Genomic DNA, 18,702 nt, shown 5'->3' with positions numbered 1-18,702 from the left:
CCCCCCATCACCAGTCTGTTGTCCTACTGCTATTACTGTCACGTCTGGAATTTGGCTATTCTGGAAGTGAAATTCTACTTGGTCAGATTTTTGTTCAACCATGTGGCAGGTGCCGTTTAAACTAACATGGTTGACACTCTGTTTTAATTTTATTGGTCGGCTAGTCTGGGTCCAGAGGACCTTGTTTACACAATCTATTAGGGGTGACAACCTTCTCAGGAGGTCATTCCCTAGTAAACAAGGGGTGCCCTCTGGGGTCACAACTATGACCGGGTGTTTCAACTTGTGTCGCCCAATTTTAATGTCCAAATCTGCCGTCCCCTCGACGGGAATTTCCTTCCCGTCAAAGTTCTGGAGTTGTCCAGGAAGAGAGGTGAGAGGAATTTGGTAATTCCCTCCCCTTCCTGCATTCAGTTCATCAAAGGCCCTTCTGGACAGAAGGGTAGCTTGAGATCCCGTGTCCACCAGCGCTGAAATCGTACCCTGCCCCTGTACTTGTACCGGGGCATAATATCTTCCCTCCTTCTCCTCAAGGGGGCACAGATAATGCACATTTTTGGACAACTGGTGGGCTAACTTTCTGGTTTTGGACATCGCTAGCGAAGAGATTTGGGCGGAATTCTGCGGAGAGCCTTGAGAATCTGAAAGAAAAAGTTGGCAACTGGAGATCAGAGCCATTGTGGGTTCCCCTGGCTCCGGTTCTGGGCCGCCCCCCCCTTTTTGGAGGCAGTCACCAGGATGGGTTTGAACCAGGGGATTTTCTTGCTGTTGGTTCTGGGATGAGATGGTGGGCGGCGGTAGCTCAGTCTCCACATCTCCCCAGTCTGGATTTGCATCCCTAGGGACCCATTTTTCTTTGGGAGGAGTTCCCCCCTCTCTGAAGGAGAAGATCCTTTTCCCAGGATCCTCTGAGGATCCCTCTCCCTCAAATTGGAAGATCTGTACCTCCTCCTCAAACTGAGTCTGTTTGGGTCTTTTGTTTCTCCTACCCCCCCTCTGATCCTTAGGAGGCAGACTTTCAGGGGCAAGAGATTTTGTTTCCGGTTCCTGGGTTTCCAGGGGCTGTTTACAAGTGAGGAAGGAAGCTTCCTCCAAGGCTTTACACCCCCCTTCCCTTTGTGCCTCCTCCCTGGGAACCGGTGAGTTATCGGGGTGCTGCCCCCGTCATTGTTCTGGAGCACCAGGTCCAGAGTTGGGTGCGTTCTGCGCCGGCACGCCCATCTGAGGGTTCTGCTGAGCCCTCAGTATGTGACCCAGATCCCGCGCCATGTTTTGAACCTGGCGCTCTAACTGGGAAACACGCTCAGGCTGATACGGGGCCCTGTTTTCTCCCCTGGGCTGATCCCGGGAAGGGTAGCTGTCCCTTCTCTGGTAATACCCCGGATTGGGAAAATTTGGGTACCCCTCCACCCTTGGCCTCCCCTCTCCCAGATTAGGTTGTCTGGGCTCAGGGAATTGGGGAAAGAAGGATGGATGATTTTGGGGTTGGAAATTGGGTGGATACCTGGGGAAAAAGTTCTGCCCAGGATTTGGAGAATTTCTGCCCTCCTGTGGGAAGTTGGGAGGGAAGTTCCCTGGGTTAGGTGCTTGGCTGGATAGTAATCTGCCATCCCTGTGGCCCTGTGCTCATGTGCGCCAGGGGACATGGGGGTGGCAGAGTCCAGGGACCAAGAGAGATAAAGGCCTCTGGTACTAGGGCTCCTGGGGTTATGCTCAGGAGTTTCTCTTTCCCAGCGAACCTCATCTCTATCCGCCCCTGCTCCCTGTTGCAATGCAAGAGCCTGCGCCTTCAGTTCCTCAGTTAAGGCCTTACTAGACTCTATCAGTCTCTCCTGCATCGCTACCTGTTGCTGGAGCCTATCATTGTGCTGGCAGAGAGCCTCATTCTCTCTCTGTGTTTCCTGATTGGTCCTGGAGCACTGGGCCAGTCTTTGCTGCAGGAGGGTTACCTCCTGAGCTGTGTCCCTATTGGCCTGCTCCTTTCTTGCTAGAGCATCCTCCACCCTCCTGGTGTGCTCTAACAAGTTCTGGTGTTCTTTTTGGAGGTCACCCAGTCCCTGGTGGGCCAGGTGATTTTCTTCCATGTTTCTTTTTAAATGGCAGACTTCCTGGCCTAAGGCGTCTCTTTCCTGACTAAGAGCCTGCATTTGTGCCGCCAGGTCGTCCCTTTGCCTTTGGAAGGCACCAGCTTTCTGGCGTTCTTCATCAAACTCTGCCTGGGTATCCAGGTCTTTCATAATCAGCTTGTTGCTCTCTACCTTCACTCTATCTAGATGACTTTGCAGGGTGGCTACCTGCTCCGTGCATGCCCTGTTAAAGTCTAATTGTTGCTCCAGCTTTTTCTGGCTCTGCAGTAAGGAGTCCAAACTGTCTTGGTGCTCCTTCTGCAGGGCCAGAAATCTAGTATCCTGGTCAGCCTTTTCCTGTTGCAGTATATCCATGTCCTCTTTTATTTTAATGATATACTGCCTACTGTCATTTTCTGACTCCTGGCTCCTGAGCAGCCTCTGCTCAGAAGAGTCCAGCTCAGATTGGGCCTTCTGTAATGCCAGCAGTTGCCTACTCGCCAGATCTTGGCCTTCAGCACATTTGTCCTGCATGGCTCCCATATGTAAATATAAATATGCCGCTACCCTGGCAATCTTGTTGTGCTCATCCTTGGCTTTAGGAGCCATATATAGTTCACTCAGGGCCACATGTAAGGGACCCTGGTCTCTCCATATATCTGACCCTGTTTCCGTGATCTGGGGTGTGATGGCCTGCAACCAGACTGTTTGGTCCTGGTGAGTCCACTCACCTCTCACAAATAACTTATGTAAGAAGTGCTCTCTGGCTATTTTCATGTCTACTAAGGTCGTCATTCTAGAGATTGGTCTCTGTCCTGACTTACAGAAGTTTGTATTTTATTTTTGCAAAACAGACCTTTTTCTTAGAGCGTTCCTTTGAGAAGTGCTTTACAGCGTAACACAGCGTGTGTTCCGACCGGATATGTGTATCTGGTCAGCTGGCACGCTATATTAATCTGCACAAGTGATAGATCTAATCCAAACGTCCCGGACGAGCCCCCAATTTGTAAGAGGATTCAATTCAGCACTACAGCCAAGTCAACGCCTAGTCTAGAATACTGAATGAAAACCCTTATTGATATATCTTTATGTCCAGTTCATGCGTTCTGGATGACTACCCCTATATAACACCCCTCTCTTGGAATCCTCCTGACCCCACTGAGCCAAGAAGTAGTTCTGTTTTGCAAGTTAAAAGGTTTAATTGATAATTTAAACAATAGATATATATATCACACTTTAGAATAAAGTAATAATTGAATAGCACACTTAATCTGATATGATAAAGATTAACAAAGGAGAATCTGGCACTAGCACACTTCTTGATAATCACTAAGGAGTTGACATGAAATGGATAAGATAGCAACAATACTTTTATGGTTTCCAATGGATGCAATGTGGAATGAAATGCAGTAAAGAAAATAACTTGATAGAATTTCAGCAAAGACAATCTAATCACTTTCTTGTACAATTCACCCCCCCTTTTATGCAATGCAGGGAAATGGAGGGAAGGCACACAATTCTCAGAAATGCAATTCAAATGTAATTCAGTTCACCCAGCAACTTAGACTACAGAAGTTGAAAACACAGGCAAAATGCTTTGATATGTGCTGGCAATGGAGTGAAAATATGTTAAAATGCTTTTAATTCCCTCTAGAGGTTCAGGGTGAGTGGTATCTAGTTAATATTAGTCCAGGTTCACACTAGCAATGATTCAGGGATGATTAGCGGGTTAAACGAATTTCTGGCAAATGGAAGTCAAGCAGCAGCAGATTTTTACACGTGAAGAAATTTGCAAATCGCGGTAAAATTCGCGAATGTGTCTGGGGCGATTACAGAGGAACTACAAGGGCTAGCAATATCGTTTCGGGGTCATAGGAAAGCCTAGGATCTCATCTTCCAGATGAAAGTTACTGCAAGTCTCTAGCACAAACGGTCACGGAGATATGAGTGATTAAATAAAGGTCGTTTTTCAGATTTGAAATTTTAAAGTTCAAAAAGACAAGTGCAGCTTGCAACTAGAAAATGACAGGTGACAGCTTTGCAAATGACAGGTGACAGTTAGGAGGCAGTTCTACTTAGATTAAAATAGGATTGAATCATATTATTTTAACTAAGAGATTGGTTCTGCACAGTTTTACTATGTACTCACACTATATTTAGAAATATGCCTCGCCACGGATCTGGTCAGGTTTTGGACTGGACTCTGGTCTCTGCACTTCACAGTGATCTGGGTCAGCTCTCTCTGGTTCTGCTAACAGGTCAGCTCTACTATGCTGGTCTGGTCTGGGTCTCTGAAGGTTGATGGAGGTAAAGTATGGATTTTCCCGGCAGAGCTTCCAGCTGCAAATGGATTTGAAGGTCCCTATCTGTCCTGTCTCTCTGCTTTTATGTGTTTTGAAAATGGGTGTGTGTGAGCAGCATCACTAGCCAGCCCCTCTCCACTTATCATTGGCCAAGCTTTCATTTCTCCCCTGATTGGGGAACTAAGTTGTGTCAGAGTGATGTCATTTTACAGCCTGCAGAAAGTCCACTCCTCCTGTCAACTTGCACACAAATCTAGATTTGAACCAAATACATATTTCATAGCTACACAGTGGTTTGAAATTACATGCACCCATCACATATCACAGGAGGTATCCCCTGTTCCAACTCTGCTCTTCCTGGGGGCTTGCATTCAGAAATGGCAATATTTTGCACTTTTTAACTGGTTTGCAATACCGGACATTACCCCAAATTTACACACATGTGCGCAAGGAGTATGGACATTAGTTGATGAAGTGTCAGATTTTTCACATGCACACATTTTGAGTAATATCCTCTTTTCCGCTAAAACCCCCCTGAACATGCCACCGGTTCTAAAAACCTCTTAAAATGTGGGCAGAAAAATCACAAGAATTATGGTGTCATTTATAAAATTTTCACATGTCCGCTCTATGAGTTATTCATCTTTTTAGAGTTATGTTCTGGCCCCAAAGGGGTGTGGTTTCCTTCCAGCACAAGGTTGAATTTCTGGTTTTTCCAGTTCTGCCAAGCCAGCTTGCTCTCACAGGCAGTGCCCCTCCTTTGTCCTTCCAGGAGGAAGCTACATTTACGACATCTGCAATAAACCATCTGCCTGGGTCAGGACAGGGCTTTGTTCAGAGCTCCTGTATTCTGTGGGGGCTCCCCTTAATTCAATTATCAGAGAGATGGCATATCCTTAGTGTGGCCAGCAAAAGGCAGATAGGCCTGGGAACACAGCTGTGACTCAAGTTTCACTCCTGATGGGGGGTAGTTGCCAGGCAAAATTGGAATCTCTTTAAGCCAGTTTTTAGCTACATGTCATTTCTGTTCCCCAGTTTAAGTCAAGACATTTTTTTACATATGCAGCTAGGATGCTGATTCTAAGTTTAAAACTATGACATTTAAACAATTGCAACCTATGTGACACTCAAAGTAGGTCACTCATTTCTTTTAAACATTTAGATTTGTAGTGTCTTTCAGTCCAAATTTACTTAAACTGCTGAAATCCACAGCTCAGCCAGTCTTGTTATAAACCTTCAAATCACTTCAGAATATAACTACATTGGATCCACCTCTTAAAATGTCTCTTTGGCATGTTTTGGGTTCATTTATTCAGTTTTCTACAAAATCTGGTGGTTTTAAAACGCCGGCTTTTGGATAGTGGTGAGTACTGGTACTGCACCCCTTTTTGGGATTTAAGAAAATGAATTCCCAACAGTTATGGGTTTGCTTTTGGCAATCAGCATTGCCATTCCCAATGGTTTCAGACTACTGTGTGGGTAGTCCACTGGTGGTTTTAGGCAGTGTCCTTCTGTGCCCATAACATCAGCAAAAATGAGTGGCAGCCTATTCTTCATGCATTTCCCTGTGCATTTTCTGGGAAGCTCTGGCCATCATGATGTTTTCCATGTCAGTACTGCACAGTTTTGAGGTAGGGCTCGGATGCATGGGTAAATACATCCCACAATCCTCCACGAAATCCTGCTCAGGTACCGCCCCTCTTGAGTGGCAATTTTGAAGTATTCAGCTGCTTTTTTCAACATGGAGTTGAAAGACATTTGGTCATCCACAGGGGAGGACTGGCGAGCCGGGGTGGACGGAGGAGAGTCTAGGCACAAAATATCAGTGTCCTGATCTTACTGTGTCCAAGGGTCTTGACCTTCCTGCTGGGTTTCCTCCCAGTTGTCCGTCGTATCCTGTTGATCCTCCTCATAGTTTGAGAAAAGAAGCTGCTTCTTCTTCATTATAGATGTCTCTATATGTGTCCATATGGACCACATCATCATGTTGGAAACCGCGAGAGTGATCTTCCTGAATTTAGGGGTTAGGGTCTACCCGAGCCCTTTTCGGGGGGAGGATGATCAGAACAACTGATAATCTGCTCCAGCCGATCCATACAACCCTCTAATTTTTCTGTAGTCCATTTAGAGGACCCAAACGGGCCTACGCGAGAAGAAACTACATTCTTCGCACTGTGGCATCGAAAGGAACCTCTCAGGGTGTCGGAGAGAGGCTCTTGACTATCTACGTAAGCGTCATCGGAATTGGGAACCCAATCCGCCAAAATCTTTTCCGCGGCCTGGCCCACAACCTTAGGCAGAACCGGAGTAAGGCCCACCTCTGCTGCGATTCTTCCGATGCTACTTTGGATAGTCGTCGAATCGTCGTGAGACAAAGGCTCCGATGATTTGTCGGCAGTAAAAATACAGTCCACGCCACTAGGGGGTCTAGCGGTCGGTTTTCTGGGAAGAGGCCTAGCCGTAGTTTCCGGGCTTACTGAGGCCTTGGAAATCGTCGAAGCATCGTGCTCCCGGTCTTAATACGCTGCTGCAGATGCAGGGAAGGCTTTGGATCTGGACGATCCAAGGGAACCAGTGAAGTCTTCGCGGCGGCCCCGTTGGCGCTTTTGCATGTCGAAATTGGCATAGGGGTTGTGTGCTTAGTGCGATGCGCATTTACACCCCTGTCACTGGGTGTAGTCCCTGTAACATGACCAGAGTCGAGCCTGGAAGGGTCGGGTTGGGCGTGGCAGAACTAGAAGCGTCCGCCTCAAGGTCTATAACATCTGCATTGGACATTTGGTCAACCAAAGTACCCCCGTCACTTTCAGCTGGCGTGGCTGTGGGGGAGGAGGGCTCCACGCGTGACATACCATACGCGGCCCACCGCTTTACATGGGTCTTGGGCCGAAGGAGTTCGCACGCCGCACACTGCTTCTCGTCGTGCTCTAGGGGGAGACAGGCGTTACATGTCCTGTGTTCGTCCTTCCAAGGATATCTAACCCTACACTTAGGGCAGAATCTAAAAGGAGTCCTTTCCATAGCAAACGGGAAGGATGACCAGACCGACAGGGAAAAGAGGGGAAAGGAGAAAAGACGCACTGAACAATATGGCCACCCCGACCCCACTCTCCCTGCTGTATAGGCCGGCCAGCAGGCCCGACCACGTGGAAAAATCCGGCTGTCAGATCTTAGGCACCGAAATCCACAGCCATAGGCGATTCCCCCATAGTCTTCGTCGAAGATGTTCTTGATGGGCGAAGTGACTTAACGGGGAATAAACCGACAATTCGGTAAGATAAACAATGTCTCTAATAAGAGCTCTGCTATAGGGCGGCCTGTTATCTGGGCGGAAAAAAACAATCTGAGGGACCTCGGCGCATGAGGGATTTTGGGTGCTACACACGTCACGATAGAGATAGTGTTACAGACACGCCTATGTCGACGTCCCCTTTCGGTCCCCGAAAGACAAGATGCAATACTCTGCGGTTACCACTGGATGTCGGACCATATGCACAGCAGTCTCCTAAGGGCAAGAGAGCAATGCAGGGGGAGTTGTGCTTTAAATGAACAGGGTCCATTTAATTAGCAAACGTACAGAATTGTATAGCAAATTGCTGTGCAATACTGCTTATTTTATGCTTTGGGCATGAATGAATAATTCTCTTCTAGTAAAATCTTAATATTTTAATAGTGATTGTGCTTATGTTGCTCATCATGGATGACATGCTGCATGTGTCTAATACAACTGTGCAATTTCTCTAATTATCTAGTGACCATCTGTTTATTTTGAGCTCGGGTTTCCACTCTCAAACAATTATCTTTGTAGCAGTTCTTTAAATCTCCTAATCTGACATTGTATGGTACAATGAGATGTTGCTGCTTACATTTTCAAGCAATATGTGATGGACCCTAGTTCCTAGGTGAAGCTTTAATATGGCCACACAAAAGGGAAGTGTGAATAAAAACTTCTCTGTCATCAACAAGCGCTCTGAAAAGGCCAACAATTTGACTCACCACCACCAAAAGACTCTGCTTCTTATCATACAATGCAGTACATTTTAACAGAACTAAGAGCTCTCAAACACTACATGGAGGTTACAAATTCTAAATTACACCAATTGGATTACAGATGGTCCTCTTTTGAATCCAGGATGGATGAAGTTGAAAGGAGGATTAGCAATGCTGAGGACGTGCCTAATAAAGGCATACATCTCGGAACTACCCTGAAAACTCTTCAGAAGCACACAGAAAATCATGAGAATTGCAGAAAGTGTATTAATCTGCCTAAAATTGGGTCTTGGAAGTGGAAGGCAATGATCTTAAATTTTTTCTGGGAGCCTTGTTAACTAAGCGCTTAACACTTCCTAACACTATTGCTCGTAAGTTTCAAAGAGCTCATAGAGTGGGTCCTCCACGGGTAGAAATCAAGGACCACAAACGTTAATCCTTGCTTTACTGGAATAGATTTCGTTGCAGCTGGTTCTAAGCAAAGTACGAGCTTCTAAACAATTGATATGGAATGGTTTTAAAATATATATTACACAGATTAAAGAAATGCTACTTTTCAACAGAGGAAGGAATTTCATGTATTTCGTCCCACTTTGAAACAACCTAATGCTCGGTATGGGACTGTTCATCCTTGCTCTTTTAAAGTTGCTATTAGAGGACTTACTCCCACTTCTGAAGAGGCATTTAAATCTTAAACAGCATAGCTGCTCATGCAAAATGGGAGGTAGGGATGTCTCACTTCCATCGGGTGTTCAGGGACCTTCTACTTCAAGTGATTTAACATGAAACATTTTGATATGTCATTGGATCTGCTTGCCTACAAATACGTTTTTTGCCTTTGGTAGATTAAATTAAGGTTTTTCAAGTGGAGTGGGGAAGTGGCACTGATGGCCTGTTAACTTTGGCTCTCCTCTCCTCTTCCTGTTCAATTCCTCTTTAGCTTTGGCCGGTGTGGCCACTTCTATTTGCCCACATTGCATATCAAGTGTTTAATTTATATTCTGATGATCCAATTTGATATATTGCCTTCTCTTCCGGTTGTCTGTGTTTTCCCTCTTCTGTTTTCCCTCTTCTGCGTCTATGCAGGGCAAAGACAGGTTTGTGATTGTAATTCTTCTAATGTTGCTTTAAAACCCACATTATCCATCTAAAGATTCTATGTAGAATGTTTTATTTTTCTACATACGATTACGATTATTGTATTATTTACTATGCTTATATAATGTTACTAAAATTAATTTCTTAGAATGTCAAATGTTTAAATAGTCCAATCAAAAGACTCTGAACAGATCTAAACCAACCATTGTTTGTGTACAAGAAAAAGACTTATTACAAGAAGCAGCTAAGTTAAATTATTTTTGGGTTGGCTGGGTTTATAAAAAAAAAAGCCTGTAAATATAATTTGCTGCATAGTGAATCTGATGATCAGAGCGAGTAGGTTCTTATTAAGTTATTAGTGTAATCTGAAATCTTTTCTAGAATACATATGTATGGCCCTACTACAACCGATCCCTGCATACAGGTAAATCTAAAAAACATTTCTTACAATGTGATTTTCCCAATTTAATAATGTATGGGGATTTTAATGATATAATGGAGAAACTTTTATGGGATATGAAAAAGTCTTGGATTCAATACATAAAACAATGAAACTCCTCAAGAAGGTTTATAATGGTAAACCTGATATTCAGACATATAAGCGTATAACTGCTATTCAGACTAACTAATAAATTACTCTGTGGTTGTTCTTGTGATCTATTTAAAAATATAAGGCCAAAATATATCAATCTTCTAACAAAGAAAGTAGATCCCTGGCATCTTATCTAAAGTTTAGAAAGGAATGTTCTAGAATTCAGATTTAAAAAAATGATGATGGTGTTACTGTATTTGTCGGTTAAAGTTATTCTGGACATTTTCAATATAGTTTATCAAGATTGTTACAGATCCGATCATACCTTCAGTAATACCAACGGTGCACTCACTCCAATTCCCCATGGATCGTCTGTGAAGAAGGGGAAGGGTTGGTTTGGTCGTTATTAGGAAAAGGGTGGGTACCATGCCTCTCCAAAGGGCATCCCACTCCCAGTTCACACAGATCCTCCATCCAGGTGATCCTCCCTCGCTTATCCATATCAAGGGTCGGGATGCAAGAGCGATGACCTTTCCCTGGCCCCCTGCAAACCAGAGAAGCAGGCAGACAGCCAAGTCCAGAAGTTCTGGGTACCATGTTCTCCTTGCCCAATCCAAAGGCCTGCTCACCTGCAGATTGATGAAGTGAGCACCACACCCTTTCAAAGACGCATCAATGATTACCCTGGCCTGAGGCCACGGAGGCCAGAAAGGTTCACCCACCATCATGTTGGCCCGGCTGGCCCACCAGGAAAGATTGTTGACCACCGACCTCGAAACCCTGAGCCGAAGTACCAGGATCACTGACTCCTTAGTAGCCGTTGCAGAGAACGTATTCTCAGCCTCGGCTCCAGCACCAAAAAAATGCAGGATGCATGAGGCCCAGAAGGTGGAGGAAGGAGACCTCTGGCAAGCTGGATTGGCTCTGGAACAGTTCGACCATCTGCCTTTACACTGGTGACTCTTTCCTCGGAAGGGAAAGCCTTCCCTTTCCGAGTGTCTAGGACTGCACCGATGAACTGGAGCTTTTGTGCCGTGTCGTGTGAGACTGGTGAAGATTCAGGGAAAGGCCCAGCCTGTGCAGTAGCGAACAAGCGTCCTTGAGATGAGAAAAAACGTATTCCGTTGACTTACCTTAGATCATGGGTGCACAACATACGGCCCGCGGGCCAGTTGCGGCCCGCCATGCCCTTTTGACCGGCCCGCGAGGCACAAAGACTTTCCTAATGGAGGGCGGCCCGTGGCCGCCCTCCATTTGGAAAGTCTTTGTTGTCTTCCGGGCCGGTGAAAACACTGGCCCTCATTGGCTCAGCACACACACCCATCACGTCGCTCCTACGAGCCACGTAATGCGTGTGTGCTGCACAAATGGAAGGCCAGCACTACGGCTGGCGTGGTCCATAAGGCTTGATGCCGGAAGGCATTTCAGCCTTGGACCATGCCAGCCGTAGTGCGATTCCAGCGACTTCCAGCTTACCTGCCTGCCTTCCAGCACATCTCCGGTAAGTGGTCTGTTTGTGTTTGTGTGTCGGGTCCGTTTTGCTTTATGTTTGTGTGTGTATGTTGAGATGTGGGGGGGGTGTGAATGTTTGTATTTGAATGTATTTTGTGTGTATGTTGAGATGCGGGGGTGGGGGGTGTCGGATGTGTGTCGGATGTGTATGAATGTTTTGATTTGAATGTTTTTTGTGTGCTGAGTTGGGGGGGGTGGGGGTTCGGGTCTGTATGGGTGCTTGTTTGAGAGTTTGCTGAGTTGGGGCGGTGGGGGTTCGGGTCTGTATGGGTGCTTGTTTGAGAGTTTGCTGATTTGGGGGGGTGGGGGGTTCGGGTCTGTATGGGTGCATGTTTGTGTGTGTGCTGAGTCGGGGGGATGGGGGTTCGGGTCTGTATGGGTGCATGCTTGAGTGTGTGTATGCTGAGTTGGGGGTGGGGGTTTGGAGTTGGGGGGGTGGGGGGTTCGGGTCTGTATGGGTGCATGTTTGTGTGCTGAGTTGGGGGTGGGGGTTCGGGTCTGTATGGGTGCTTGTTTGAGAGTTTGCTGATTTGGGGGTGTGGGGGGTTCGGGTCTGTATGGGTGCATGTTTGTGTGTGCTGAGTTGGGGGGGTGGGGGCTTCGGGTCTGTATGGGTGCATGCTTGAGTGTGTGTGTGTGCTGAGTTGGGGGTGGGGGTTTGGAGTTGGGGGGTGGTGGGTTCGGGTCTGTATGGGTGCATGCTTGAGTGTGTGCTGATTTGGGGGGTGGGGGGTTCGGGTCTGGTTGGGTGCATGTTTGTGTGTGTGCTGAGTTGGGGGGTGGGGGGTTCGGGTCTGTATGGGTGCATGTTTGTGTGTGTGTGCTGAGTTGGGGGTTCGGGTCTGTATGGGTGCATGTTTGTGTGTGTGCTGAGTTGGGGGGTGGGGGTTCGGGTCTGTATGGGTGCATGTTTGTGTGTGTGCTGAGTTGGGGGGTAGGGGGTTCGGGTCTGTATGGGTGCATGTTTGAGAGTGTGTGTGCTGAGTTGGGGGGTGGGGGGTTCAGGTCTGTATGGGTGCATGCTTGAGTGTGTTTGGGGCATAGTGTTTGGTTGGGGGTGAGGGGGCCATGGGGCATAGTGTTTGGTTGGGGGTGAGGGGGCCATAGGGCATAGTGTTTGGGGGTGAGGGGGCCATGGGGCATAGTGTTTGGTTGGCGGTGAGGGACAGGGGGCATAGTGTTTGGTTGGGGGCGAGGGAGCCATGGGGCATAGTGTTTGGTTGGGGGTTAGGGGGCCACGGGGCATAGTGTTTGGTTGGGGGTGGGAGCCATGGGGCATAGAGTTTGGTTGGGGGTGAGGGGGCCATGGGGCATAGAGTTTGGTTGGGGGTGAGGGGGCCATGGGGCATAGTGTTTGGTTGGCGGTGAGAGACAGGGGGCATAGTGTTTGCTTGGGGGGTGAGGGACAGGGGGCATAGTGTTTGGTTGGAGGTGGGAGCCATGGGGCATAGTGTTTGGTTGGGGGTTAGGGGGGTGAGGGGGCCATGGGGCATAGTGTTTGGTTGGGGGTGAGGGGGGCCATGGGGCATAGTGTTTGGTTGGGGGTGAGGGGGGCCATGGGGCATAGTGTTTGGTTGGGGGTGAGGGACAGGGGGCATAGTGTTTGCTTGGGGGGGGTGAGGGTCAGGGGGCATAGTGTTTGGTTGGGGGTGGGGGCCATGGGGCATAGTGTTTGGTTGGGGTGGGAGCCATGGGGCATAGTGTTTGGTTGGGGGTGAGGGGGCCATGGGGCATAGTGTTTGGTTGGGGGTGAGGGGGCCATGGGGCATAGTGTTTGGTTGGGGGTGAGGGGGCCATGGGGCATAGTGTTTGGTTGGGGGTGGGAGCCATGGGGCATAGTGTTTGGTTGGGGGTGAGGGGGCCATGGGGCATAGTGTTTGGTTGGGGATGGGAGCCATGGGGCATAGTGTTTGGTTGGGGGTGAGGGGGCCATGGGGCATAGTGTTTGGTTGGGGATGGGAGCCATGGGGCATAGTGTTGCACTCCAAGAGTGAACTCAATAATAAAGCTAAAACAGGCACAGTTAGGAGATGTACATCCTTTGTTTTTTGAGGAAACCTGACTCAACGAAGGCCATACTCCTCTTGGGTAACCCAAACAGCAAACTATAGCAGTCCAAAATAACGGAATGTCCAATCAAGGGTCAGTAAAATATATATATAATTGAATTAAACAGACGATATACAATAACTAAATCGAAATAAATGATAGCAATGGAAAATGTGTAGTACAAAATGTAAGTTTGAAATGCAATAAAAATCGTTACCCCTCAAAAACATATCTTTTTCCATGTGTTTAATACAAATTGGGGGTTGAAAAAGCCTCCTGACATGTCCCGCCTACCGCCCCGCCCACTTTTACTTTTCGGCCCACTATAGCCCTCATATAAGGTACTTTCGGCCCTCTGTCAAAATCAGTTGTGCACCCCTGCCTTAGATCAACCAGTTCTCCAAGTATGGATACCCATGAACGCTGGATCTCCTCAGGTGCACCACTACTGCGGCCATCAACTTGGTGACAACCCTCGGAGAGGAGGTCAATCCAAAGGAGAGCACCTTGAACTGGCAGTGCTTGTCCCCTGTGAGGAATCTCAAGAACTTTCTGTGCTGAGAGTGGATAAGGACATGGAAGTACGCATCCTGAAGATCCAACGACACCAACCAATCCTGAGACTGTAGAGCTTGGAGAATCTCTCTGAGAGGCACTATCTTGAATTTGGCCTTCCTCGGGTACTTGTTCAAGGCCCTGAGTTCCAAAATGGCATGCAGTCCTTCCTTCTTGGGTACCAGGAAATACAGGGAATACCTGCCCGATTCCCTTTGCTCGGGAGGTACCTCTTCTACGGCACCCTTCAATAGCAGTGCTCTCAGTTCTTCCTGGAGCTCCTGTTCCGGTTGATGAGGAGCAGGGTGGTCTATCTTGTGGCCTCCGCAAGAAAGGCAGACAGTAACCCCATTGGACGAGTCGCAGTGCCCAGGCGTCTGATGTCATCTTTCGCCACTGTAGCACGTGCTCTCCAATCTTCACACCAACTGGGGAAATGTGGTGGGAGAACTCAAAGCGATTTTGAGGCCAGAGCCAGCCTGCCACAGCGGGAGAAATGCCTCTGTCCTTGCTTAGGTTGCATAAGTTGATTCCTCCTTCCAAACTAGGCTATTCACTGGTAGCCTCTACGTCTAGAGGCAAAGCTGAAAGAAGGTTTGGCTGGTTGTTAAAAATCCATGCCACCAGAAGAACACAAAATCATCTCAAAGTCATCCCCATCATCTCCAAAAATTGAGTGCATAGTGCCAAAGAATGATCTTGACTCGGGAACAAACAACTTTCCAAAGTATACGTCGATATTGACTGACAGGTTTGGAGCAGGTGGCGTTGAGCGCACCGGCGCCTTAAGTGGTTTATAAGGCATCATTGATAAATCGATGGTCGGCGTCGGACAAGAGGGCTTCGAACCTGACACAGTCTACGTGTCACCGGACAGACCGGGCATAGCTGGGACTGACAAGGTCTGCTGCTTCAAGGGTTACCCAGTACCCACATCGACCGCCTTCATCATATAGAGCATCTGCTCATTAAAGGTCTCCCACTCGGCCCAGGTTGCAACGTCATCAGACAGGGCTTACCTTTTTCCTCGGATGAATGCCATTCGTGCCGACAATGCCGACATTATTTTATGTGGGAAGAGAACAATGAGGAATGACTCCTGGAATGCAACCTCTTTTTGGCTTTCTTACGGTGCCTCTCCTCTTTCTCCAGGGGGAGGGGGGGTTCTCTGTTTCGTGACCAGAAGACCTTGTAGCGGATCGGGCCGGTTACTTTGACGGCGGGGGTTCCACTTTTAATTTAGCAGCCCGCTCCCTCAAAGGTTTGGTGTTCATCTTTTGACATGATCCACAGTCTTCCATCACATGGTCGGTGTCTGGGCACCACACGCCAATACTGTGCGGGTTGGTCAAAAACATTTTAGAAATACAGTGGGGACATCTCTTGAAGCCCGATGGTTTCGGAGCAGACATCGCAAACAAATAAATGTAGAATATTGGTAAACGGAATTGAATTTAAATGAAAAAATATTCTCTCATGAGAAGAGTTGTTCCGCGAGCAGCGTGCTGGGCATGTGGAAAAAAAGGAACTGAGGTTACGGGGCGTAGTGAAGCAGTATATGTACTGCGACCAACGTCACGTACAGTGTCGACGACCGACGCATCGAGTCAAGACGGATCAGCGGCCGAGTTTGGGTGCACTATGTCCCCTGTCAAAATGTTTTCAGAGCACCTGACGTTGGAAGGGATATCTGTCCGATGAGGAATCTGCGGGAGAAAAGCAATCCATTGAAAATTCTCATGCGTGGTGTGAATATTCGCAGGAATTGAAGCCCAAATGATTTAGTTGCCATCTAGAGCTCAGAACACAATGTGGAACAGGTGACTTCTGAATCTGAACACTTTAAGGTCTTAAACCCCATTCAATGGTGCATATTACAAGTTTGGCAGTGCAGTAAAAAAATTAAGTAGTTGGGGTATTACCGCCACTTTTACTATACTGTCAAATTTCGATATTGGAAGTAAATCATCCACTTTACCTAAAGAAACTGGAGGATATCTCACCGGACAGAATCACCAACAATAATTCCTCAAAATTCCCTACGTGTCCATGAATGGGGACTAAAATCAATGTTACTGCACGCATATTTTGGCAGTAATTTTGCAAGACTGACTGGCTATACCAGTCGAGTATAGAGTTTGCTATAGAGTATCGCAGTAATTCCTCTAGAATTACAACAAACGCATAATGAGCCGCACTGTGTTTCGTCTAAAACTATATCTTCAAGTGAACTTCAATACTACTGAAATGGTGAACCTGTACTATTTTATGGTTTTATTTTGGTACAACAAGAGAAAACCTTAAAGAAAGATTATTTTTAAATGTAATATAAATGCATCTATTATACAATTAAAAAAAACACATATCACTTTGTAAAACAGTTTTCAAATTCTTTTAGAGGCCTTCTAAGATGATATGACCATTTGAAACATGCAGTAAGAAGTAATATTTTAAAATGCAAATGAACACTGATCTTGCTTAGAAACATGCAATCAATCTCACGGCTATATCACAGAACTTCGATTTGTACGATGGAATTTGTGAGAAAAAAAACAATGACTTTAGCACCAGGAATATTAAACCAATCATTAGCAGATACAGCATCGTTGTGTGAGATGCATAAACTTAAAATCATTGTTATGAGATAATTGTACTCGTTATAAAAACAAGAGAAAGAACAACATTGAACATAGCCCGTTTGCTATTATAACAAAGCAAACATGAGCAAAATAATTTCTCATAATACAGTCACTACTTATAGTCCCATGTCACCCACCTGCCAGTGTTGAGTCACAGCGTTCCACACTCCCACCTTCCCTGTGTGGCTGGTAGCCACAAGTTGATTGCCAATGAAGAAGAGAGCGTCAACAGGGACCCCCAGGCTGAACATTCCTGGAAAAGTAATTAGAAATGTACCAGTTATTCAGGCATAATGTAAAAATAAGGCCACTAGAAGTGTAAGAGTATCTTAATGGAATGAAACAAAGCATAGGAGATTGCATATGCCCATAGTACATTGGAATTAAGTTCATTGTGGTTTGTCAGGAAAGTAGAATATCTGAGTTGTCAAGAAACATTTTCACCTGCCGACCATGTTATAGGGCAGGGTCTGCAAAGAGTTCCTCTCCAGACTATGATTAGGCTTTCCTGTTTCAGCGAAATCTGAAAAACACTGGAAAAACACCCCAAGAAGAAAAAGTGCCTTCTCGGTTTAAACTGAAAAAACACTGTTTCCCCGAGCCTTAGTGTGAGCAGGGACGGGGGGGGGGGAGTTTGGGGGTGAAGGGATGGCTGGAGAGGGGGCTTGGCAGACAATAGGAAAAGGACACTACTCCGCTCCATGTATGCTTGTTTGCTTTCTCCCATTACTTCCCCTTCTGTAGTCTGACCTTATTCAAAAGCACTGCACATTCAAGGTTACATCATTTTCTTTGTAAAAAATATATTTGTATTTGGTCAGAGCTTTTTTGGGGAATAATAAACAAATGTGAGCCATTTTTGTGGTTGCCGATTCAAGTCTTAAAATTGGGTAAGATTCCTCAAATAGCCCTTGACCACTGACAAATATTTGTATTTACAAAAAATGGTTTAACAGGGATTTTTCAGTGTCTGTTTGTGGCCACAGACCCTCCGTGTATCTATCTGGAGGAAAGCAGAAAAGTGTCAGCTGCCCATCGACTTTAAAAGGGCTTTAAAAGGAAAGCCGTGTGATGCTTCCATGAATGAGGATCGGGTGAGCCACGATGTCACGGTCACCTCCCAAACTCCCGTGGCTCTCTAGAGCACCCTCATCCAGCGGCCCATCAGAGGCCCATCAGAGGCTGCAGGCCCCTTAATTGCTGCTTAGCACTTTCTTTCTGCAAGGAGAGTTTATAAATTAGGAGCGATTTACAAATGATGGCTCATTTAAGGGATCATTGTTTTGGGCAAGATGCTCATAACCTTTCCGTCCTCCAGGCTAATATCACACAAAACAGTTTTAAAATAACTACATTATTTTCTAATGCTCATTTTTGACACCAAGAGGTGTTTATTTATTGTAGAATATAATATTTTCATCTCATCATAGATGAACCGTGCATTTGGCAAACACAACAAGGTAACCCTTTCACACGTTACATTGGTATAAGTCTTTCAAAACCCAAAGGGTAATTTTTTGCCATTCGCTGATTAGCATTCTGGTATTTGTAGTGTCCCAGTCAAGATGGGGGTGGAGGAGGGGAATAGTGCCAAAACTTTACACTTTTTCCCAAACATAGTTCTATAAAGGATTTAAATATGTGTGTGAGTACTTAACTATGGATGTGTACTTTTCAAGTTATATTTATAAAGCAGAGCATTGTTGAAAGCCACACATGGGGTTGAGGAGGGGAAATGATGAGAGTGCAAGTGAGTCATGAATATTTACCCAGGATGTGACAAGAGGGGGTTTGCCATACATGAGACTGGTGCAGTTATTTGTCCCCGATTGTGGCTTCTTTTCAGGACACAAGTAGAGGATACATGTGGACAGCGTAACTTTTCTTTTTTCCAGAGGGTGGACCCATCTCTTGGCTTTATTTTAGGTTGGCAAGCTTGCTCAAGTATTTGGCCACCA

At 46.4% G+C, this 18,702-nt stretch overlaps 1 protein-coding gene across 3 annotated transcripts in view; it reads right to left on the bottom strand.

Moving 5' to 3' along the window:
• KCTD3 (potassium channel tetramerization domain containing 3) overlaps positions 1-18,702 on the bottom strand; it is a 529,442-nt gene that overhangs the window by 177,850 nt on the left and 332,890 nt on the right. For all 3 annotated transcript variants that reach the window (XM_069608570.1, XM_069608569.1, XM_069608571.1), the window contains one exon: positions 16,882-16,997. In XM_069608570.1, the coding sequence (XP_069464671.1) occupies positions 16,882-16,997 (116 nt within the window). The remainder of the gene's footprint in view (positions 1-16,881; positions 16,998-18,702) is intronic.

The sequence above is a fragment of the Ambystoma mexicanum genome, chromosome 4q (genome assembly GCF_040938575.1).
Source record: "Ambystoma mexicanum isolate Mex_15411 chromosome 4q, UKY_AmexF1_1, whole genome shotgun sequence".
Classification (NCBI taxonomy): domain Eukaryota; kingdom Metazoa; phylum Chordata; class Amphibia; order Caudata; family Ambystomatidae; genus Ambystoma; species Ambystoma mexicanum.
Note: the sequence above shows the minus strand (reverse complement) of the source record. Positions and strands in the feature narration are given on the sequence as shown.